General features: G+C 39.3%; 6 protein-coding genes and 2 long non-coding RNA genes across 14 annotated transcripts; 3 read left to right on the forward strand and 5 right to left on the reverse strand.

Annotated features, from left to right (window-relative positions):
* Positions 1 to 233: 233 nt before the first annotated feature.
* On the reverse strand, positions 234 to 1,417 carry LOC105702380. The gene is made up of 2 exons (XM_012429904.2): positions 904 to 1,417; positions 234 to 793 (listed from the first exon to the last, which is right to left on the reverse strand). The coding sequence occupies exons 1-2, from the start codon at positions 1,022 to 1,024 to the stop codon at positions 354 to 356; spliced, it is 561 nt and encodes a 186-aa protein (XP_012285327.1). The 5' UTR covers positions 1,025 to 1,417; the 3' UTR covers positions 234 to 353.
* Positions 1,418 to 1,523: 106 nt separating this feature from the next.
* LOC105701496 (calcyclin-binding protein) lies at positions 1,524 to 3,368 on the forward strand. 2 transcript variants are annotated; one of them, XM_012428285.2, is made up of 3 exons: positions 1,524 to 1,632; positions 1,691 to 1,979; positions 2,102 to 3,368. In XM_012428285.2, exons 2-3 carry the CDS (start codon positions 1,956 to 1,958, stop codon positions 2,768 to 2,770), a joined length of 693 nt encoding a protein of 230 aa, XP_012283708.1. In that variant the 5' UTR covers positions 1,524 to 1,632; positions 1,691 to 1,955; the 3' UTR covers positions 2,771 to 3,368. The 2 variants fall into 2 exon arrangements, with proteins under 2 accessions (XP_012283708.1, XP_012283718.1); XM_012428295.1 differs by having other exon boundaries at positions 1,812 to 1,979.
* Positions 3,369 to 3,658: 290 nt separating this feature from the next.
* LOC105701485 (1-acyl-sn-glycerol-3-phosphate acyltransferase alpha) lies at positions 3,659 to 8,048 on the reverse strand. Of its 2 annotated transcripts, XM_012428271.2 has the most exons (5): positions 7,935 to 8,048; positions 7,771 to 7,859; positions 5,970 to 6,285; positions 5,696 to 5,861; positions 3,659 to 5,612 (listed from the first exon to the last, which is right to left on the reverse strand). In XM_012428271.2, the coding sequence occupies exons 1-5, from the start codon at positions 7,953 to 7,955 to the stop codon at positions 5,449 to 5,451; spliced, it is 756 nt and encodes a 251-aa protein (XP_012283694.1). In that variant the 5' UTR covers positions 7,956 to 8,048; the 3' UTR covers positions 3,659 to 5,448. The 2 variants fall into 2 exon arrangements, with proteins under 2 accessions (XP_012283694.1, XP_012283686.1); XM_012428263.2 differs by having other exon boundaries at positions 7,771 to 8,048.
* Positions 8,049 to 8,117: 69 nt separating this feature from the next.
* Positions 8,118 to 9,548, reverse strand: LOC105701509. Of its 2 annotated transcripts, none has more exons than XR_001104232.1 (4): positions 9,496 to 9,548; positions 9,017 to 9,059; positions 8,756 to 8,948; positions 8,118 to 8,211 (listed from the first exon to the last, which is right to left on the reverse strand). It is a non-coding gene; the product is annotated as an uncharacterized LOC105701509 (long non-coding RNA). The 2 variants fall into 2 exon arrangements; XR_001104231.1 differs by having other exon boundaries at positions 9,179 to 9,502.
* Positions 9,549 to 9,694: 146 nt separating this feature from the next.
* On the forward strand, positions 9,695 to 10,972 carry LOC105701506 (vacuolar protein sorting-associated protein 29). Its single transcript, XM_012428304.2, has 4 exons — positions 9,695 to 9,849; positions 10,068 to 10,259; positions 10,333 to 10,568; positions 10,642 to 10,972. The coding sequence occupies exons 1-4, from the start codon at positions 9,847 to 9,849 to the stop codon at positions 10,757 to 10,759; spliced, it is 549 nt and encodes a 182-aa protein (XP_012283727.1). The 5' UTR covers positions 9,695 to 9,846; the 3' UTR covers positions 10,760 to 10,972.
* Positions 10,973 to 12,199: 1,227 nt separating this feature from the next.
* LOC105700175 (sarcoplasmic calcium-binding protein) lies at positions 12,200 to 18,394 on the forward strand. Of its 2 annotated transcripts, XM_012425820.2 has the most exons (7): positions 12,202 to 12,531; positions 15,586 to 15,702; positions 16,106 to 16,135; positions 17,210 to 17,377; positions 17,489 to 17,629; positions 17,729 to 17,809; positions 17,890 to 18,394. In XM_012425820.2, the coding sequence occupies exons 1-7, from the start codon at positions 12,394 to 12,396 to the stop codon at positions 18,034 to 18,036; spliced, it is 822 nt and encodes a 273-aa protein (XP_012281243.1). In that variant the 5' UTR covers positions 12,202 to 12,393; the 3' UTR covers positions 18,037 to 18,394. The 2 variants fall into 2 exon arrangements, with proteins under 2 accessions (XP_012281251.1, XP_012281243.1); XM_012425828.2 differs by lacking the exon at positions 16,106 to 16,135 and having other exon boundaries at positions 12,200 to 12,531.
* On the reverse strand, positions 17,264 to 17,708 carry LOC105700195. The gene is made up of 3 exons (XR_001104107.1): positions 17,621 to 17,708; positions 17,463 to 17,551; positions 17,264 to 17,348 (listed from the first exon to the last, which is right to left on the reverse strand). It is a non-coding gene; the product is annotated as an uncharacterized LOC105700195 (long non-coding RNA).
* On the reverse strand, positions 18,343 to 21,910 carry LOC105700161. 3 transcript variants are annotated; one of them, XM_012425802.2, is made up of 3 exons: positions 21,769 to 21,910; positions 21,574 to 21,639; positions 18,343 to 21,486 (listed from the first exon to the last, which is right to left on the reverse strand). In XM_012425802.2, exon 3 carries the CDS (start codon positions 21,236 to 21,238, stop codon positions 20,129 to 20,131), a length of 1,110 nt encoding a protein of 369 aa, XP_012281225.1. In that variant the 5' UTR covers positions 21,239 to 21,486; positions 21,574 to 21,639; positions 21,769 to 21,910; the 3' UTR covers positions 18,343 to 20,128. The 3 variants fall into 3 exon arrangements, with proteins under 3 accessions (XP_012281225.1, XP_012281232.1, XP_023289554.1); XM_012425809.2 differs by having other exon boundaries at positions 21,558 to 21,639; XM_023433786.1 differs by lacking the exon at positions 21,769 to 21,910 and having other exon boundaries at positions 21,574 to 21,752.
* Positions 21,911 to 22,340: the final 430 nt, after the last annotated feature.

Genomic DNA, 22,340 nt, shown 5'->3' on the forward strand with positions numbered 1-22,340 from the left:
CCTCAAAAAGTACACCAACAATATCTGAGTTACAGTCGAAAATTGTAAGATTACAGTCTTAGACCTGGTTTCGCCAATGTCGGTTAAAGTGAAGTGAACGTTTTATATAGTTAGATAATGGTTTAATTGATGTTGATGGAACCGGGCATTAATGTAATAGAAAATAAAATCATAGATTTACATTCAACCTAAGCAGCAAGAATAAATCTTAAGTATATAATAATTAAACTCTGTTCAATAATTATTAACATTTATTTTTCAATATTGCATTACTTATCTAGAATTAAGTAATCGATGATCATGCATATTCCCTAGTATAAAAATATATTACAAATTTCTACATTTTACGCAGTTCAGTCGACAAGCTCTATTATTCTTTTTGTGGCATTGTCAATCTTCTGATTCATGTTTAACAAAAACCTATGAATTAACTTAGTGATATATTGATTTAATATCGACACTCTAACTGCCATAATTACCAGTTTCTTACTGTTTCTACAAATCTGTTCATAATTTGGACGATGGGAAATCCACGTCCTCTCTGAATCTGATAATTTACTAAGATCAACAAATCGTTTACTGTGCTCTAATTGTGCCTTCTTTTTAAGAAGGGTGCGTCTCTGACGTCTGCGCTCGCTCAATGTCTCCTGCCAATTTTTTCTTTCACATCGTAGTTTATCAATGTATTTCTTCAATTCAACCGATTCGTCTTCTTTTCTCTTAGCGATATTATCAATTCTCTCACAATCCTCTGATTTTTCATCATGATCCACAGAAGTCACTGCATTGGTATCTAGATATTAATATTACATATAAGAAATGTTAAATAAGAGCTAATAAAACACAAAAGTTCCTACTGTCAAAAACATAAATATAACCTCAATCTTTTCTAAATAAACTGACCTTTGATTGTATGAGTAATGGATCTTCTTTTATATATGGAAGATCTGCGCTTTTTGACCTCAGCGACTGAATGCGTCTCAACGCCATCCATTGAAGACATAGATATATTATTTTCACTCATTTTTCTCAATTCCGTGCAAACTACATCAATATACCGCAAAAAAGTTTAACAAATTTGAATTTGCGTGAACTGATTTGAACGATCCAGCAACGTACTTGAAACAGGTAGTCAATAACACTACGTAATTTGACATGGAAAATGTATTACTAGAATAAAAAAGAACAGGAACGATGCACAGTTGAATCATTTTCGGAATTAATTCTGTTATAACAGAAGATGAAATAATAAACATGTATTTCGTTAAGATTTTCTGAAATAACAGTACATCTTTTGACTTAGTTTTGGTAGAGGCCGCGAAAACCAATCTCATCTCGTAATTCATGACTTTTTAAAGATTTTCCTCAATGAACTACAAATTTTAACTGTTTCGTTAAAATTTCGAATATTGTCTTCTAAACTGGCCCTTTCTTTTCACTCATAGCTATCCCTTGTCGAAAACAAATGACTCGCTTTCAAAAGTCGCGCCATACCACCCCATCCACCAATCGAGAATTTTCGCCTTGTGTTAACAATGGTGTTAATTCAACTTTTCAATACTCGAGTTACCCCATTGATTTTTTAACAAATATTAACAATTCGCATATTTGCGGTGCCTAAGGCAGCCTAAGGTGAGTTGTATTCCTCCTGTCAAGAGAAGACAAAGTGGTTATCCGAAATATTTCGAAGGTTCTGGCAAAAATCGCGGGAACTCAAAATTGTTCTGGAACGTTCTTGAAGAAGCGAAATATTGATAGAACAGGCAATCTGTGCACGAGCACGTAAGAATATCGAAGTATATCCTGAACAGGCGAGCCAGCAGGATCGTGAGTCGACGTTAACGTGAGACACGGTGCAAATAAGTGGATAAATTACGTTCTGGCTGTTAAACTTGAACAACGTACACCCATTATTCAGAAAGTAACCAAAGAGTTGAATTTGTATACATCGCAACATGACAACATCGAGAGCAGAGGAGGTACAGTGATCACTTATATTTCCCTATAAGTTTCAAAGTAATGTCAACATCAGTCTTACTCAATTCCTGAAAAATGTATTCATCTTCTAAAGTATAATTCATTTCTATCACACTTTTTGCAGATAAAACTGGATATAGTGGAACTAAATGCATTGTGTGCACAAGCCAATCGTCAACGGTCTAAAGATCTGCTTTCTTTAGAAGTCAGAAGGCTACAAGATGAATTAGCTAGAATCACAGATGAAACGAGACTGGATGAAAGCAAGACTCTTAGTCAAACGACAAGTGCTAGTTCAAAGTGCTATGAAATTAAGCTAACTAACTATGCATGGGATCAAACAGATACGTTCGTCAAAGTTTACGTAATGCTTAAAGATGTGCACACATTGCCAAATGATGTAATAGTCTGTAACTTCACGGATCGATCTATGGACTTACGAGTTCCTGGATTAGGCAATAGAAATTATCAGTTGCCAATTAATAATTTAAGTGAAGAAATCGACGTGAGCAGGAGCTATGTTAAGGTAAAGACGGATAAAATTGTGGTATTTCTTGCAAAGAAGGTTCCTAAGAATTGGACATATATAACATATGTTGAGAAAAAAATTAAAGAAGCCAAGGCACCGACCATGTCAGATATGGGAGAAGACAACGATCCAGGGGCAAGTTTAATGAATTTAATGAAGAAGATGTATCAGGATGGAGATGACGAAATGAAGAAAACCATCGCCAAAGCATGGACGGAAAGTCAAGAGAAGAAGAGTTCTCAAATGTCTGATTTTTCACTGTAAGTGCGAATGGGAGAATAAGAAGATCGTTGTTAAATACAGACAGGATTCAGAAACAATAGGTGCTGGTATGCCTAATTTTTTATTGAAGTTGTATAAAACATCATTGTATGTGTTTTCCGACCAGTTTCACATGTATTAAATATTCCTTTCAATACTGTGCACAAAGTAAAGATTCTAGTTTTACATCATTGCGATGCATTTAATCAGTAATTTTACTTCTTATTTGTAATTAATCGTTATGGTCAACCCAGATTTTGGCTGTATATCATTTTTGTATAACTGATCGTCATGTTACCATGGAGCGACTCGTTTTTATTTCGATGATAGAAAATTTAAGTGAATTCATGATATAACATTTAATTACACATAAATAGTGAATTTATAAAATTGTATTTTGCTTATATTATTTTATTAGCTACTACTATGTGGTACACTAAACAGAATGCATCATCCATTAAAAGTACAAACTGCACTAGTGGAAGAAATCAATTTTTTACATCTATCGTTTCATATAGTCTACAATTAAGTAAATTCATTTTTCCTTTTACATGATAAGGCCATATAAAGCTAGAAAATAATAAATGCGCTTCAAATATCATTTTTGCATTTACTCGGACTAACGGCATTAACTTTAAAATTTCCTAATACTGCCTGAACAATCATACAAAAAACAGGAGATAACTTTTTATTACAGTTCTCTTAAAAATGACTCGTTTGATTTTATAATATAGACATTTATCCGAAGATCGTTGATGTTAAAACTATTACCTATAATAAATATGTAAAAGGTCCTTATAATGTACAATATTCCATAAAATTTGTTTATGACTTAATACGTATGTACATTGTAGCTGAATTTTCTGATATATGAAAGTAAATGAACAGAAATTGTGAAATAGTATTACTTTTATTTAATTATCAAGGTGTAATTTCTTTAGTATACCATTTGTAGCTTATATCTCCAATAATAGAATATTGTAAAAAACACAATATTGTATACTACTTAAGACTATGTGTAGTTATCGGCTTTCCTGCTTTGTGGTGGAAGTTTTTTAATTATTTTGTTTTGATTTGTTGGACTGTACACTGCAGAGCATTTAAATTCTCGCACACAATATGCAAACTGAATACTCGTCTTACAATGACCGTTTCCATTATTTTTAAATAAACATTGCAGCGCTATAGTAATGATTACTTCCTCTGCGTCGTGTGTTTAACGTGACAAAAAATTATCGGTTGTCTTATTCATCGGTTTTTCGGATGCTGAGAAATGAAATTATTTCTGCAGGGACTAATGATGAAACCTAGTTACAACAAAATAAGATGTTTTTCATTGAATTAAGATTGGCACTTAACAGTAGCGCTCTCACTCTCTCTGTCTTCCCGACTAAATTCATCAATCTAATTTTATATATATATATAAAACTGATAATGAATGGGCTACTGTTCCCAAACTTTTAAATATTTTTCTTGAAAAAAGTAAAAATGTATATACACACTGTACTAATGTTTGATTCTTGTAAAATTGGTTAAATTGGAAAACATGTCAACATGGTGAAGACTATTTAGTGACCGAATAAACTTGTAACGTTGAAGCCAGAATAATTGTTGGAATTATTTTCTGAAAATGAAATATAAGGCACAATTTAACGTTTCATATTATTCTTTCCTGACAGGCTAAGCAAAAGTCGTTTAATCGGTTTAATTTTCTGCCATAGTCTTAATCGGAAGCAGTAATTCGTAATGTAAACTACAATAAAATAGCATTTAATTTCCTTCTAAAAATGGCCTGTTCAGAATTGACATAATTAAAAAGGCGTACAAAGGGATAAATGTGGATAAAATGTACATTCGCATTTACATGTTGCTTTTTAACTCCCTAATGTTCATCAGTCTCTAATATGCTTCTATTTGATTGCTTCACCTGGATCGTGGCCAAGTTAAAATACTTTAATACACACAGACAATATCTGGTTTCGCAGCTCGATAAAAAGATGTACATAATTTTTTTTTGCAGTAAAAGATATTGTGCTTTTCAATTACACATTCCTAGAAATGCATACAGAATATACTATACAATGACCTCATTTATCAAAGTCCTCCAACGAATTGGAAATTGTAAAAACGTAAAAAATTTCTGTTCTTCCCGTAGAGTAATAAAAGTAACCGTACAAATAACACACGTAAGTCTACCGCCGAAGTTTTTCCATTTGTTTTTAAAAAACTCTTCCCTTCCCACCCTCGTAAGAGGTATATAAAATGTACTCCAAAGTCATGTACAATTGTTTTTAGAACAGTTTCTGATGACGCGTAAATCACGTTAACTGCTTGTTTATCTAACTGCAAGAACTCAGCAAGAAGATATATCTGTACTTTTTTCTTCAGTAATAAAATAACTTTCCAACGTTTAGACCTCACTTATGAATGAACAAAGAGACACGTATATCACGGTACTATACAGAGTCAATAAAAAATTAAATACGGTGAAATGCTAATTACGCCGTCTCGCTTAAAATTTACTAAACGCTCGCTCGTTAGTAGGATCATTTCGATCCGCAAACGAAGGCCCTTCAAGTAATGGTAAAATTTGTTTAGACAGAGTCTTTGGTTCCTCGGTTTGGAGTTGTCGATCTTGTACGTGGAAGTTCTTAAAAAGTAACGATGCCAGTTATCGGAGCTCACTGCACGCGTTTACTCGAAGTAAGCGAGAGTTGTAACTCCCGATTGGTCGCGTTCAAGACATCGGACATCTCCTTTTTGGTCTTCTCCATGAGGGCCTCTATATCTTCTTTACCTAATCCTATCGTAGGAATGGGCGGTAACGTCGTCACGATAACGCGACCTGAAGAAGAACAAAGTTAATACCATTGAAACGGAATTCGTAGGCATTCTATTTAAGCCAGTAATGCCGGGAACCGTCTTTACCCGAATCCAATCTCTTCTCCGGAGTGGAGAGAAAGTAATAAGAGGAGAAGACAACTGGCAGAATAGGCACCTGGGAATTAATGGCGACATAAAATGCCCCCTTCTTAAACGGATGGATTTCCCCAGTATTGTGCCTGGTCCCTTCGGGAAATATCCACAGCTTTATCTGAAAAATACGTAGTCCACATTTTAATCTACATTTCGATAGACCCGTGTGTACTTTTCTCGTATCGCGGATAGATTATCGGAAATTCTAGAGATATTTTCCGCCTACTTTTTCTGTCTTCAAGCGCTCCATTGCGGAGCTGATGATCGACCGAGCCTTTTCAGTGTTCATTCGGTCAATGAATATCAACCCACACAGCCAGGCGGCCAGTCCGAACGGCCAGGCGTAGAAGATTTCCTTCTTAGCCACAACTGTGCATTTTTCCATCACCGGCCACAGGTGGAACATTCCTAAAATATCCAGGGAACTCTGATGATTGGCGACTATGACGCATGCCTGCTCCTTTTCTAAATGTTCCCGGCCTCGGAGTTCCCAGTGGAGGCCAAGTAACGTGCTCACTGGCTGACACAACGAAGACGCCAATCTGGAAGAAATTAAAATGATAACAAATTTCTTAACCGCCCATTTGACATTACATCAAGGTACCAAGAATGCTACGAAACATTCCCCTCCTGGAGCTTATCACATTATCTCGCGAAATTCATGAACGCTCAAGACGCAGTCAGGTCGAAAAAAGAAGCTTTTCAAACGAACGAGCAAGAATGTCTTAACAAAAATTTCTTAACCGTCCATATGACATTACATCAAGGTATCAAGAATGCTCCGAAACATTCTCAAACTTTTGGAGTTTATCATATTATGTCGCAAAATTCATGAACGTTCAAGACGCAGTCAGGTCGAAAAAAGTCGCTTTTCAAACAAACGAGCAAGAATGTCTTAACAAATTTCTTAATCGTCCATATGACATTACATCAAAGTACCAAGAATGCTCCGAAACAATTTCCAAACTTCTGGAGCTTATCACATTATCTCGCGAAATTCATGAACGCTCAAGACGCAGTCAGGTCGAAAAAAGTCACTTTTCAAACGAACGAGCAAGAATGGCAATATCGTTAGACTGGAAGCATCGCACATGGATACAGTATCGATTCGATGAAAGGAATGAGAGGGAAAACATACACAGCTGTGAGGAGGAATTCTGCCATGCTACGAAAACCCCGAGAAAATCAATAGCGATTGAATATCAGCGCTCATTAGCAAACCCGATGCACGCGAAAAGTACATCGCAAGGCATTAAATAGGGCGTTGATAAATTAATCGCAAAGAAAGGACAAAGCAAGATAAACAAGGGGCCTGCCGTTTCGTCTTTACAGCGAGAATTGGTGCCTTTGGACTCTACACTGAAAAAAAACATCACTTGACCGAAACAAGCACATATCGTAGCCTGAATCATGCATAATTGCAAGACGCAATCACTTTGTCGAGAAGAAAAATTGACAATAATTTAATATAATAAATCTTCTTTACTCGATCCGACGCTTCTTTGGACGTATTTGAACGCAGGGTTTTCTCCTCGCAATGCAAATATTTCCTTGAGTCGATCAACATTTTCTTCTCAGTGTACACGTATACAAGTTTTACGGCGCTCGTAAAAGAAAGTCTGCACGATATTCGCGATCGTAGGGCGAGCCGGGCGCGATTAAACCGTACAAATGGTTATTTTACGACGTGAAAAGAAAACTAAAAAAAAATCCACACAAGTTTGACATGAATTCCGGCCCTTGAAACGTATCGGTGACACGTCCCCGGCGTTCGTCGTGCCAACGGTGGATATAGAGGCGAAACCCAATCGAGTCCAGTAAAGAAAATTAGCACCAAGGTAAAGGCAATCAAGGCGGTAAAGAGCGTGCAACTCCGGCAGAGGTACCTCGCCGTCTGAAATGCGGTAAGAGAAATCAATAAAGGTCGAATATCAGCGGTTAATGCAAGCCGAAAAAGGGGGCTCGAGGTGAAACTTATCGATCCGAAAGAGCCAGAAATAAATGAGAACGAGAGAGGGCTTACTAACAGTAGGTTCTTGACATTTCCGGGTCGAAATATCATAATAGGGATCAGCAGGACGGCGTTCGCCATAACAATGCCGTAGTACGTTAAGAACTTGAAGTAGTATCGGAACGTTCGATTAGTCTCGTAAAGGAACGGTAGCACCAAAATAAAAGCAACGAGAATCACCTCGAAACACGAGGGGACCATTGCGAGGCGCTCCGCTCGGAGAAGTGGCCGCACCCGGACGCGATGACAACTACCTCGAGCAGCTGCGCGACGCGACGACGGCGTCGGGACGACTGACCGTCGCCGTCGCGCCGATCGATCGAATCCCTCGAGGAATCGCCGGCGTTCGGTTCGACGGGGGTGCCTGGCTGGTCTCGATCCTCGAATCAGCGCGAGCTCCGAGATTTTCACCCCCGAGCAGGGCCGGTCCTGGTGGAGGGCGAACGCTGGGTCCCCTCTGTAACCAGATTTAATTTTTCAGTCCAGGAAAAATGTATAACAAAATTTGGCGATGTCTGTTAACTCAAACTGAATTTTTTTTCAAGCCAAGAGGAAGCGTAAACTGGGTGAACGCTGGGTCCCCTCTGTAACCAGATTTAATTTTTCAGTCCAGGAAAAATGTATAACAAAATTTGGCGATATCTGTTAACTCAAACTGAATTTTTTTTCAAGCCAAGAGGAAGCGTAAACTGGGTGAACGCTGGGTCCCCTCTGTAACCAAATATTATTTTTCAATTTTTCCTCAAGCCGAGAAACGATTTTATGTTTATAGTCAGAAGAAGTATCCCACGTAATAAAACGGCGAAAAGTGGGTTTGCCTTGGTCAGGAATTCAGGATCAGAAGTCCTATTCTCGAGTTCATATGGATTTTTTTTCGCATAAAAATAGATTCGCAGGCAAAAGTTGATTGTATGAACTCAAGAATCGGGTCCCAGGCCTGCTCCAAGACTGCACCTCTGTTTGGCTGCATCCTAAATAAACTACTTCACGCCGTATACTACCGGTCGCTTTTATGCAGGCCTGGAAAGAGCGTCGAAGTCTCTCGGCACCGTTGCGGAGCTTCCCTTGAAATTGCGCCCCGCTGGTTTAATTCAATTGAGAACGCGTCTCGACGCCGGAGTGGGGAGGCGTCCGGATGGCGACCGTGTGACAGCTGCCGCTGTGTCGCTTTTCTTCGAGCCACATCTTCACGTTCTGTTTAAGCAATTAAGATCATTAATGAGTATTAATGTGTATGAATTTCCCTTTACCAGATACTTAACCTTTGATTAGAATTTATCATGGAAGTAGAACGGCAATTTTTATCTGAAATAAAAAGTAAAAAACTTGTTGACTACTACACAGGGTAGATATGTTACGGGATGACTGAAATTTTAAGTAAGTAAAAGTTCAACAGGGAGTATCTAGAACGTGGGTTGATTGACCTTGCAGTGTTCAAATATACTTGGCAATGTATCAGTTCGGACGCAATATTGTTTGGTACTTTGAGCACGTAACACTCTTGCATCGTATATTAGCATATGCCGGTGACGCCGTTGTGACAGTATTTTTAGGCGTTGTTGATTCTGTGAGTAAAACGAACAATGGTTAACTAGAACTCTGCGATTATCTGCGTGTACTACATTTTGAATCGAGTACAGAGCTGGAAGCAACATTGTAAAAGATAAGGCATGCAGAGGAGTCGGTGAACTCGTGATCCGGGATATGAGACATTATTTAATAAAATATAATGTTTACGTACGTGCTCGGAACAGAGGAGGGGGAATAATTGCATCTGATTGCATCGAAATGTCGCCATGTTTAAATGCTTGAACGCTTCGCGGTTATGAAGCTCCACTGGTGGCGCACCTGGCGCCATCTTGTGTTGATTCGGCGAAATATTGAGAAACGTCCGCCATTACTGCCGACGTACCGACCAATAGGAACGCTCCGTTGCATCGTGAAACACCCAATGGCGTCCGATTGCATTGCCTGCATCCACCTGCTATTCGTAAAATGTCAGGTCGATTTCAAAGTCACATAAGTTTACTTCCGTGATTTAATTGATATTTGATAAACTCTGATCTGTAGCGGAAGTAATAATAATATAATCATGGTAAGAGAGTGTAACATTTTAAGTACGAGTAATGAGGGGAGCGTGAGTCTTCTGATCCTAACCTAACCTGTTTCCATCACATTTTGTTAATATTTAAATAGGTGTTTAATTTATATATAGTCTAGGTTTTATATGTTAGTACCATGGTATTAAGTGTATGTTAATAATATTGTTAAAGATAAAGGTGAAGATATTCATTGCTCAATGAATGTTTTCAGCTCGTGCTAGTATTAGGTGATCTTCACATTCCGCATAGATGCAGCAGCTTGCCGAGCAAATTTAAAAAACTTCTGGTGCCGGGCAAGATACAACATATTTTGTGTACAGGAAATTTGTGTACGAAGGAATCGTACGATTATTTGAAAACGTTGGCCAGTGATGTACATGTCGTCAGGGGGGATTTTGATGAGGTATTTGAAAATGGTCGGAATGGGAGAAGACATCATTTGTACCTTTTTGATGAGTTGTCGTTTCTGTTGATAGAATTTGAATTATCCTGAACAAAAAGTGGTAACGGTAGGCCAATTCAGAATCGGTTTATCTCATGGTCACCAAGTAGTTCCATGGGGAGATCCAGAATCGCTGGCGTTAATTCAAAGGCAGTTAGACGTCGATATTCTAATATCAGGCCATACCCATAAATTTGAAGCATACGAGCACGAAAACAAGTTTTACATCAATCCTGGATCTGCCACCGGTGCTTATAGTCCTCTCGATACGTAAGTTGGTACATGAAAACAGTAAAGTCAACCACACAATCTATTATAGTGATACTATTTCTATTTCATGCAGTTCGGTCATTCCGTCGTTTGTACTAATGAACATACAGAGTCCCACAGTTGTTACATATGTATACCAACTTGTTGGAGACGAGGTTAAGGTCCAGCAGATCGACTACAAGAAGAGCTAAGATCTCCCTAAAGGATTACAGAAATCGACCGTTATTTTTTTTTGACATGTCTTCTGAAATCAAGTCCCCTGATCCGAGGGATAACGAAAACCTTCTCGGACGAATGTCTGCAGGATTTGAAATTCTGCAGTTTATCACACATAACACTTTAAATCGTATACAAAGATCAAGCGTGTAATGTCTTTATTGTAAATAAAATGAATTATTTGAAGACAATGAAAATATTTTTACCGGCGAATGTTATACTCGGCATAAATCAATATATACCGTGGCTCGTTCCAATATTAATAAATTCACATTTACGTGCTACGTGGTAAACAATCTTACCTTGGTTCGCAAAGAGCTCGGACTTACTGAATCTTAAACTGATGCGATCGGCCAAGGTAGTCGATATCGACAAACAGCCTGTTGCCCTAAATAATCTTGAATTGTAAATCAATTTTACTGTTCGGTATTGTATACAAGTGGCCATTAAAACTCGATAAAAGTCCAGCATGCTGGTAGTCACGTACAACCAAAGCCCGTACGTCAGACGACTCGACCTGCATTCGGTTCGAGAGATATTTCCCTGCGACATCGGCTTTGCTGTTTGTTGTATTTCCGAGTAATCTCGTCTCCCAATATCTGGTCGCACGGGATCTGACGTTAGTTCCCAATTACTTCTTGGACGTCTGGACCGTAATCCCGATAAAGAGCATTGGCGCCTTCCACATTTTTCCGTCCTCGACACCTACGGAACCCTCGTCGAAACGCTTATAAAAAAGACTTTCCATAAATTCCTCCTAATTAAATACCACGATTCCTTAATTCCAAAATCCCTAGGAATGAAATTCCACGATTAATTTCCATACCAAACCGTGACCTTGTAGAAGTTACCCCTTACGAACCGCAGGAAACTGGTCTAACAAGAAGCAACCCCAGAGCGCCATTATTGCGCCTCGCTGTACTTGACTCTGTACCGGGTAACTTCCTTGAACAGGATGGTTAAAAAAATGATCGTGCTCCCTTTCATCGATCTACTCCTCATGAGCATGTAACATCACGTATGCTGCATCCCCTCCACCATTCAGAATAAAAGGAAGGAGAAAAGAGAGCGTCAAGCGGTGAAGACACATAATGTACACACGAACATTTCTACCATCATGAGTTAATAAAAGTTACGAACAAGCTTGTTGAACAATGATTTTCCATAAAACATTGCCCATGTTATATAAATTAATTTTATACATATTAATTGGAAAAACGCGTCGATGGAGCGCGAATCGACGAGACCCATTATTGACTTTTGAACATTCAGAAAGATTCGCCAAGTGTTCGCGGTATATGTTCTACGCCCGTGTCTTCGTTATCAGCCATAAGAGGGAAGACGGGACGAGTGAGAGAAAAGGCACAAAAAGGAGGGAGAAAGGGAGAGAGCGGATTTACGGCGCCTGCGCTCAGAAGTCTGGAGGGGAACCCGGCGTCCGTACAAAAAGGGCCCGGCTCCCCGGCGGACGTTTAGTATACAACAAACTGCAGAGAATCGAACGGAGTAGTCGTCTGACAATCGAAAAGCATCCCCAACATCGCCTTCCATTATTCTACTCGTCTTACAATTCTATCCCTAAATCGAATCGCAAGTTACGACGGCAAAGATGGCGACGAAGCTGCTGAGGACGAGCCTCCGCCTGACGGCGTCCAAAGGCGTCTTCGAGAAACGAGCGGTCGCATCCGTCTGCAACGCTCTCTTCGGGCCAGATAAGACGTCGCTTTCTCCGGACAATAATACCCAGGTAATTGGGCCTCACTTACGTATGGATATTTTTCTATTCCAAGGGAAAATGGGAACCATAGCGCGATTCATTCGGGGAACCGAAGCCCCGGCGGAACTGCGCGTCCCTTCGGCGTTGACAAAGGGATTTATCGAGGACGCCTTTGAATCTCATTTGACTTTACAGGGTGTCTCAAAGTAACGTCGGCGAGCATCCTTGACAAGTGTTATTGATATACAGAACGAAGAATTGAAATTTAGCGACACCAGTGCGGAGCCTTAAGAGGAGAATCATGAAGAATCGGAGTATAATAATCAGTGAAAATGTTACGTTACATTCAAGTAGGGATCAAAAGTATTTCAGCGTTTTTTTGAGACGCCCTGTATACCCTAAGCTCGACTTTTTTTCCTCTTTTTTTTTTACTACGTGACTTTTACCACCGCAATACGTGTCTGCGCTAAACTGCCTGACTTCTCATTTAATTTAACCATAATTTCCGTCGGTTAGCGAATAATTTCTCCGAATTTCTGTTTCTCTTCCGAAGATCTCGAGAGAATGCAACCACGGAATTTGCATCTTGAAGATGCAGGGTAATTTCGTGGTAAATGGGAATTTGAACGAGGTGAGAGCTTGCCGAGATCTTCAAGATCTTCGCTGTCGGCTGTTTATGTGGCGCTTCATTTTTAATGTCCCTTAATTAGAGTGCGAAATTTTATGCGCGGCCCATTCACGGGATGACACGCTTCAGATATTTCATTTACATCCTCAGACATTGTCTACATATATTGTGCAGTGTTTAAATACGCATTTGCCCTGACATTCGATCGGCGTGGTAAGGTTGCATTACGCGTTGTATTTAATTACGAATTAATCCAAGCCGATAAGGTGTCCTGTACGCATAGTGTATGTAGACTTTGATCTCCATTTCTGATTCTTCAGCGTGTCCGCTTCGATGTTGAATTTGATTTCCGTTTGATGTCTCCTGGTCACTAATTTATGCTAATCGTATCTAGTCAGAATTTTATTCTGGACGTGTATTCACGTATATGACGACCTCGACGGGTTACGAGGCTTAACGTTGACTTTGCTCGTGTAAAATCGACGGGATAAACGACCGATCGTCGGTCCACGTGTTGGTAAATCAGCCTTTCGTTTTTACGCCTGTTGTTATTACGAAACTCGTGACGTCGACTTGGGCCCCGGGATATTTCTCGTGTTTGTAAATAGGAAACGTCCATCTTGGGCCAGGGGACCATTTAGCGGGCCCATGGGAAGTGGCGGGATGTCGATGCTTCGTTTGAACGCTATTAGAACGTTTCCTTCGTCTTCCTGGGTGAGAAGTAGACGGGGGGGTGGATCGATGTTTTCTGCACGATGCTGACGATGAGTGGATACCGCTATTTTATACTCCCAGTTCGCAAAGGCAGGATCCCCTCCAGAGAGATAGACAAGAGCGCTCGACAGAGCCTACCGCACGATTCCTGAAAATGATTAACAAGAATTAACGATTCGAGTCCAACCAAGCTGACGAGCTAAAAAAATGTAGAAAGTTCTTCCGGAAGATCACTGACCGCTTTTAAGAACATTCCACTATTCATCTCCAATAGCGTTGCATTTTGTGCAGCACTCGTAAGAAGAGCGGAATGGAATGGAGATACAGATTTTAATTAGAATTGATATTTTATTATAGAATTCTTGCGCTGATAAAATTTCTTCTTGCCACTGGAGAGTGATTTTCATGTCTGCCTGGCCAAATGTTCTCTCATGTTAAAATCCGAACAATCGGCCAAGGATGAAGGTCGTTTCGGCTTTGTTCTCCCACGCGTGACGAATCCATTGTTATCTTTTCGGGTTGACGACGGAGGAAATGGGCTCGTTGTCCGAGAATGACCGGGGCCCAAAGGTGGGACCATAGGTGGGCCCAGTCGTATATGTAAACAAAGGAGGCTATTTCGCAGTTATCGTAGCGAGATAGTTTATCGATAAAAAGCGAGATAGCAGGGTTGGGCTTAAAATATCACGGCTAAACATGGAAAATCTATGATTTTTCTTTTTTTTTTCCAATTTAAACAAGAAATTATTCGTACCTTTCCGCGAGGATATTTAATAGAGTAAAAAAAAAAAACAAAACACATCGGCGGGTTGAACTTTCGAACCACAAAATTTACGTAGAATATCTTGCTGGAATATTTTAATATCTATACATGCGTTTGTATTTTTTAGAGCGATTGCACAGAGTTCTTATGTCATTGTATACACACGTTCACTCACACTTCTGACAGGATTTTCGGGAAATGTTGAGAAATATTGAATGCCGGTAATCCAGGTCTGACGAGGACCTGGGATGGTCCCAAAAGCGGTACTTCGTTCGGGAACAAAAGGATTCCAAAAACGGAGTCCTTCGGGTACCTCCAAAGGTTCGAAAATTGAAGTGGGTTCTCGAAATTCGAAACCCTTCGAAGGAAGTTTTACGGCCTTCGGAAACCGTGTAAAATTGCATTCGAAGCAACAACATGTCAGGGACGTTCCAAGCTTGCACATGCAACTGTTCGTCCTGTAAAAGGAAAGTTGCAGGTGAACGAACTTCCATGAACCTTGAGCGGTTGGCTGCGGTTCTATCTAGAACGACGATGTTATACATTCTTAAAGAGAGACTAGGATGTTTACAAATTAACGGGACAATTATTTCTAATAATTACTTTCAACCTCCCACTATTGTCAAATTACGCAAGAGAACATAAAGGTGTCCTACGGATCGACTATTACTATTAAATCGAATAAAAGAGAAGGGTCAACGTAACGGCGTAATAAAATAAAACCTATATCATATTTGTCCATGGAAAACGTGGTTACGTAAGAGCGGGAACTGGAATTCTGTTTCGAATACCGAACCGGAGACATCAATGCCTCCTTTGATGCCAGAAGTATCTCGATAAGGAATTCACTCGATTTGTTTTCCGAAGGTTCCGTTGATCCCTCTGCGAGATTTTCATTATCCAAAGAACCGTTAAATGTGTAAACCGCGGCATCGTCTCTTGACTCAGGTTTTTAAACACGAGATTTCTCCATTTCCAGTTGACTCAGCTAGCAAGGCGACTGTACAGCAAGAGAAATGTACACCATACAAGAACGTCGGCTTCTTTGGACGAGGAGAGCGACAGCGACAGCGACTCTGAAATCGAGCCAAAAAGGGTAAGACATTGTTAAAATAGATTATCTAACGAAACAATTGAAACGAGGGTTCCCCGATTAAGGTAAATGTACCAGTGGTCAAACACCACCTTAAACATTTCCTTGTATTAAGCATTTCATGAATGTTCGAACACCGGTACATTCGACATTTCCACCGTCTTCGCAGCATAAATAAATTACTCAATATTAACATATACATATAGCATGTGTTTTGGAAACTAGAAATTGATTTTTTTTTCTTTACCTTGATTGAAGTCATCCGTACCTCATATAGGTTTTTATGTGCTTAATCTTGGTCTGAATCTGAACGGCGTCTTAAGTGTTCGGCCATTGGTACACTTATCTTACCAGCCGAATCAAAGATGAAATAATTGAGACACTTTTTTTCCCCCTTTTCCATTAGGACGGACGAGCTGTTTATCCAACATTTCTGGTACGCTATCAGTCTTGACTATCCGTGTGTTTGTGTTAGAGCATGTAAAACGCAGATGAAGTTTACTCTCCAGTGGCTTGGATGCTTTTTTTTTTTTTAATTACATATACAGTCCGAGAGAAGGCGAACCAGTTTTGTGAGCTGGGTCGAGGGATATTCGAGCGTGGGTAGGATAAGCCCTTCGATCTGGAACAAAAAAGATAAAAGAGGGGAAAGAAAAAAAAACAGAAAAAATCGCCGCCGCCTGTGATTCCTCATGTAGACATCATTATCGTCAACGGAGGTTATCAGGCATATGTGCGTGGCTACTTATCGGCCTTCACCTACATTCGATTCTGGAACATCTTTGGCGATTATGCTAATGTCATTCGCCCGAGACCAAAGAGATTCTGGTTGTGAACGCTCGAGTGTCCTTTTTCCATTAAACGGGAGATCAAATGGCCCTGGAAGGAGAAACTTCGAACATGTTTCTAGAGATCCGAAGAGTTTTTTTAGGCCTTGTCCTTCACGCTAGCATCTTAAGAGGGTATCTTACCGTGAAATTTCGTTCCCAAAAACGAGTCAGACTTTTAAAATTAACATACAAAAAGACTCGTGTAGAAATCCACAATATTTTTAGACCTACAATGTTCGCAATGGAGGATAATCGCGCCGATCTGCATTCTGCATTCGTTTTTTTTTCTTTTTATTTTATTTATAATACAATATATGTTGAGTTTTTGTTCTTATTTTAATGACATAAGTTAACGAAAGTTTGGCCGTCATAATCGAGTTAACGCGATTATGCATGTCAAAGTCGACGATTTACTTGCGTTTGAAAAACTGTATGGTACACAAAGTTGTATAACTTGTATACATGAAACTATTTTATGATAATATTATAGGTCGGTACTCCTTAAGTTATCTATCAACAGCTGTCAATCGTTAAACAGAATCGCATTTGTAGTATTTCCGCGGTTAAATCCTAAAAGGTACATACTCTTTACTAGTCGCAGTAAAATACCCTCTTAAGGACAACCATATGGAATGTATATATCTAGCGCACATTGTTTACGATTAACGTTCCTTTTATAGGCGGAATCTTCTTTTTGGAGGAGGAAGATGCGCACCTTGCACAGCCACTTGGACGTAAATAAGGACGGCGTGATAAGTTACGAGGACTTCATGCTCCTGGGAGAACGATTCGCCAATTTGGGCCACTTGTCGCCAGAAGCTAAAAAAGAGTTTCAAAAAGTCCTCAATGTACGAGTTTTTTCTATTCTAACGACTCGAGATTGTTTTTCCTTTTTTTTAATAATCAGTCGCTACCATGATTAAGTAAACATACCTTTACATAATTTTCAATCATTGTAGGACATGTGGGAGGAACAATGGGGAGAGATCAGTCCTTACAATCTGATCGGCGTTGAACAATACCTGGAAGAAATGCATCACGTATTAAACGACGAGTCCCTGAAGAGAAAGTGCCACCACTTTTTGCCATACCTGTTCAAAGTACGTTGGCTTGTTGCGTAAAACTCGGTACTCCTAGAATTCGTCCAAGAAAATTTAGTTAAAAGAAAAAAAAAACAACACTATCTCTCTTGATCGCAGGCCGTGGACAAAGACCAAAGTGGTGAGATTTCGGTGGAGGAGTTCAAGCTGTTCTTCGAATGCCTGGGCTTGTCAAACGATGTAAGAGGATTTATCAATATTTTTACGATAAGTCAAGAATGGGTGTCTCCCAACTGTACTAACAATTCTTTCTCCGGTAGCACGCAGTCGTCTCGTTTTCTTATATCGACACCAACGAGGACGGTAAAATCAGCCTGAAAGAGTTCGTCAAACTTGGACGAGATTTCTTTCTGACGGAAGATCACACGAAGCCCAGCAAACATTTCTGGGGCCCACTAATCGACTAATGAACTAACGCCAGACTGGTATTTGACATGTGATAACTAATATTATACCTATTTTTATTACGAATGTTTAATGCTAAGACAGGGCACTCAGATTATAAGGTAGTGTCGTAACTTTGTACAAGTATGCGAGTCATTTTTATACGATTATATTGTAGTAGTATTGTAATAAAAATCACTGGAGCGTCCTTTTTTGCCGTAGGATTTTGATTTGTCTTCTACACATTGCACACGCTCTGTATAGATTGGTATCAACGAATCTGGGGATATTCTAACCTTATGTAACAAAGGTTTATCACAAAATATGACTTTATGGATGTAAGCCACAATTATATTTTTCCGATGTTGTTATGCTATGATATACAAGAGTGAGTCTTTCTTTCCCCCGAAGCAAATACATTCACATTTTTCTATAACCTCCAAGGTGTCGACATCGTTTAGGTACACGTTTGCAGATTCCATTCATTATTATAATTTCCTATTCTAGTATTCATATATTTTATTACGTTATTTTAGGTATTAGGTACTAACTTTTGAATACTAAGTTATCCAGTTTACATGCACAATAACGTCAACAGCAATAGGTCATGTTAAACTGTGTGCACTGCATGCATTGTATCTTTGTCAAGTTCGTTGCCACTAAATAAATAACAGTTGATCAAATAATATTAGCACTTTTTTTATATATATAAAAATAAAGCATGAAGACTATCGCCACTCCATGTACTGATATGCTTTCTCGAATTTGAACATACAATCTGCAACATTATATTTACACGACCACGATGACACTTTTTTCATTAATACACTGGCATTTTAAGGCGACGAAATGAAAATGATCCTTTCCCCTCAAATTTGAAACGAGGTGAAGGTATCCTTATAAAGGATTGTACGTTTATTTTGTGTGACATTAGCGATTGTCAACAATCACTAGTGTTAAAATGTATAATATTACGAAAGTGTTTCGATCGTTCACAGCAATATATATAATTTAGCGACTTTCTTTTTACTCATTTTTTATGTTGTACGTTGTAAACAGTAATAGCTGCACACCCGATACACTCCATGGCATTTAACACTTATTTTGAAACCGATGTTTTAATTGTATTTACATTGTTTCAAGGTACAGGAGCGATTAACAATATAAGTGTAATAGTTACGCTTCGACAATAGCAACCTTGTAATTTATAGCTTTTCGATAACAGAGTGTCACAATTGTCTTTGTTACAATCTGACATGCATTTTAATTTCTTGAGTATTAATAGAACGAACGGACAATTTATAAATGATTATTTCTTTTCTCTAGAAAATGGCTTAGAACTGCAAAATGGGGTTCGTTTAAACTTTTTGGAATGAAGTATGCTATGGTTGTTTACATATACTATAAATAATACAGTTCAGGTATGTTTACTTGCAATTATTTACATTTTTGTCATCCTGTTGGATCTTCTAATGGAAGATCTGAGAACTACACAAAATTGCGAATAACTGGAAGTGAAATTGAATTTGAGAGGGTACCATGAATCATGGTATTTATAGTATATACTCATTAATATATTCACCCCTTTAATTGTAATATCTTAAAAAATTATACTCTGTATAAAACCTATACTATATATTTTAGTTAGCGAAGTTAAAGCATATGAAATATTCACTTTTGTATGATCGCATTTTGTAAAAATGGTACATAATGGTACATTTGTACAATAGTTGTATAAAGTACTAATTGAATTAATGATTTAGAAAAGTTATGAGTTGAATTATTATTAAAAATTGAGAAATAGGATACAGAAACACTGTGCACATGAAAGTCGTTACAAAAAGTGAATCTTTAACATCAAAATGCATAATACGAGACAGTGTCTTACTGATAGTTGCATTATATTAGATAGCTGTAAACTTGAATGTGGCAGGAATAAGAAAGGACAATGTAATTCCTTTGCCCATGATTTTTTAAGTAGACACACATGTCACCTAAATTGCCCGGTATGTAATGGACCATTATAAGACAAAAGACTAGTCCACGTAGACAAGACATGGAACATTTAGTTTACGTTTGGCATCCTACATTTTGATCATATTAGACGGTTAGGTTTTACGGCAAATAAGCTTCCGTTTCCAAGGACTCCGGTGTTAAAACAATTAGTTTGTGCCCGGATATCTCATGGTTGTCAAAAATCTTCTGCACTTGTTGAGCAACTTGAGTTAATTTGAAATAGACATGACAATAGCGTAGAGACAGGTGTGGAACAGTCATCACTGCCGATATACATATAGGTTCATACATCTCCAAAATATGCATGATATAATGAACACTTAAGTTAGGGGGAATATTAGCCACAATTACTTCACCACTAGGAATAATCTTAATTTGTTTTCCCACTACATTCGTATTAGGTGTGGAAGTTCTTTGATTGAATATACGTTCCAACGACGACGGTTTATCTATACTGATAAGTGGTGGTGGAAAATTACCAGCATTGATGTCAGGTTGAACATTATTGCATTCTTGCATCGTCTTTGAATCATCTACAGCATCATTAGAGAAACCTGGACGCTTGAACGTGTTTGCGTTTGTGCCTCGTAGATTATGTAGCTTCATAAGTTGTACCAAACTTGTTTCCACAGGCTCCTTTGGTATATTTTCTTTTTTTTCATAAAGTGAAGGATTCCAAGACATCGGTGCCGAGCTTGAGTCTTTCGAGTTCATCTCATCAAAATCTTCATCGTTATGTCTAAGTTTATTATATGCATGTCTACTACCACCATTTCGGTGAAAAGGATTACGCGATTGACTGCCATGTTCATCCTGCTGAAATCCCCGGTTCTTTTTTGATGTGCCATTCTTCTGACTGTCGCTGTCGCTTTGATTACTATAGTCAGTTCCTGTATCGGACTTTAACGACGGCGAACCTTTGTGACCCTGTCTACCACCTTTTTTTGACTTGTCGATACATGGTAACAGTTTCACTTTAGAATGACCTCTTAGTCCATCCAAGCATCGGACTGCTTCTTCTCTGGTAGCATACCTCACAAATCGGAACCCAAAATCATCACCTGCACAGTTTACTCGTTGAACGGTACCAAATTCCGAAAATATCTCCTTGATTTCATCCACCGATAAACCGAATTTGTTTGGAAAATGTAAGCAGTAGCATCCATCGTTTTGTACTTCAAAGTACTTGTCATAAGACATGTCGTTCATCCTGAAAAGCCGTGTTGATTACAAGGATAAAATATGTGCTCAATTTCGCAGGCAGTTCCGCCTTCTCCTGTGCCAACTCTCTCGGTTTTATCGAAAATCTTGTAATATTTTGTCGATCACATCGAGCACATGTGACCTTCAAAATCGTGTAATCAATCACGAATAAAGCACATTGATTAAGCAGGAATCAAAGGGGACAGCACAATAAAAATGTCTTGTTAATCTTTTAGTTTAGTAGACTCTACCACCTACAAAACAAAACAATATTAAATGTAACAATGCTTTCACGCAATACCGGTCAAATTAATTTTCATTTTACCTTTGTAAACACTTACTGATCGTCAAATTGCAGGTTACCCAACTACGTATAACGGACAAATTCGTACAGTTCAATATAAATCCTACAACGAGAAAAGGCAAAATAAATCTCCCCCAAGCAACGTTCATTCCATCAGCTCTCAGAAGGGATCAAAAGACAGTAAACCCGGTAATCCTAACACAATCCAAACAAAAACGAACTATTCACTCACCAAAGTGCCAAGGTGCCGAGTGGTTAATTCAAACATGGCGGCAAGGTAACCATGTCGCGCGCGCATGCGCAAAGGTACGACACCGGCCCGCATTAAATCCTCTCCCGTGCCGAAACCAGCCGACAGTTTATCACGCCAGTCGGCTGGAAAGCAATCAAGCCCCCGGCAACGTCAAAAATCGTCAAAAGGCCCGTAACCACTGTTCCAACAAATAGTGATACAAATCAGTCAAGGAGTCTCGACCCCCGGCCAGTGGGCGGAGTTAGGCCGCGAGTCCGAGAGCGCGAGTCGCAAGTGCGTCTCCCCGACACCCCGAGCATAGTTCCGACCTCGAATTCCCCGTTCGTCGGATAGGGGAGCATCGGAGACCTGGTATCGCTACCTCGCCAAGGCGAAAGGCCTCACGAGGCCCTAACGAAACGCGGGGATCAAAGTGGAGTGGCCGAGGGCACGCGATTCGGCCAGATGGCGGCCGGCTCCTGATTGGCCGAGGCGGCAATGGCCGCCGCGCAGTCGCGTTCGCAGGCAGGCGCCATCTTGACCGGCGCGCACACGGGCGCACACAAGCGAGG

Source organism: Orussus abietinus, unplaced genomic scaffold, assembly GCF_000612105.2.
Source record: "Orussus abietinus isolate OABI.00-Male unplaced genomic scaffold, Oabi_2.0 scaffold29, whole genome shotgun sequence".
In the NCBI taxonomy this organism is placed as follows: Eukaryota; Metazoa; Arthropoda; class Insecta; order Hymenoptera; family Orussidae; genus Orussus; species Orussus abietinus.

Bases quoted from the DNA above. Each gene is read 5' to 3' on its own strand.
- LOC105702380 (XM_012429904.2), bottom strand. From the start codon at position 1,024: ATGAGTGAAAATAATATATCTATGTCTTCAATGGATGGCGTTGAGACG. The intron at 794-903 runs GTCAGTTTATTT...ATTAATATCTAG, and splicing joins CATTACTCATACAATCAAAG to ATACCAATGCAGTGACTTCT.
- LOC105701496 (XM_012428285.2), top strand. From the start codon at position 1,956: ATGACAACATCGAGAGCAGAGGAG. The intron at 1,980-2,101 runs GTACAGTGATCA...CACTTTTTGCAG, and splicing joins CAACATCGAGAGCAGAGGAG to ATAAAACTGGATATAGTGGA.
- LOC105701485 (XM_012428263.2), bottom strand. From the start codon at position 7,955: ATGGTCCCCTCGTGTTTCGAGGTGATTCTCGTTGCTTTTATTTTGGTG. The intron at 6,286-7,770 runs GTTAGTAAGCCC...AATTTCTTCCAG, and splicing joins GGAAATGTCAAGAACCTACT to ATTGGCGTCTTCGTTGTGTC. The intron at 5,613-5,695 runs GTAAAGACGGTT...GTTCTTCTTCAG, and splicing joins GGAGAAGAGATTGGATTCGG to GTCGCGTTATCGTGACGACG.
- LOC105701506 (XM_012428304.2), top strand. The intron at 10,260-10,332 runs GTATTTGAAAAT...TTCTGTTGATAG, and splicing joins TCAGGGGGGATTTTGATGAG to AATTTGAATTATCCTGAACA. The intron at 10,569-10,641 runs GTAAGTTGGTAC...TATTTCATGCAG, and splicing joins GCTTATAGTCCTCTCGATAC to TTCGGTCATTCCGTCGTTTG.
- LOC105700175 (XM_012425820.2), top strand. From the start codon at position 12,394: ATGGCGACGAAGCTGCTGAGGACGAGCCTCCGCCTGACGGCGTCCAAA. The intron at 16,136-17,209 runs GTACGCTATCAG...TTCCTTTTATAG, and splicing joins CTGTTTATCCAACATTTCTG to GCGGAATCTTCTTTTTGGAG. The intron at 17,810-17,889 runs GTAAGAGGATTT...TTTCTCCGGTAG, and splicing joins GCCTGGGCTTGTCAAACGAT to CACGCAGTCGTCTCGTTTTC.
- LOC105700161 (XM_012425802.2), bottom strand. From the start codon at position 21,238: ATGAACGACATGTCTTATGACAAGTACTTTGAAGTACAAAACGATGGA.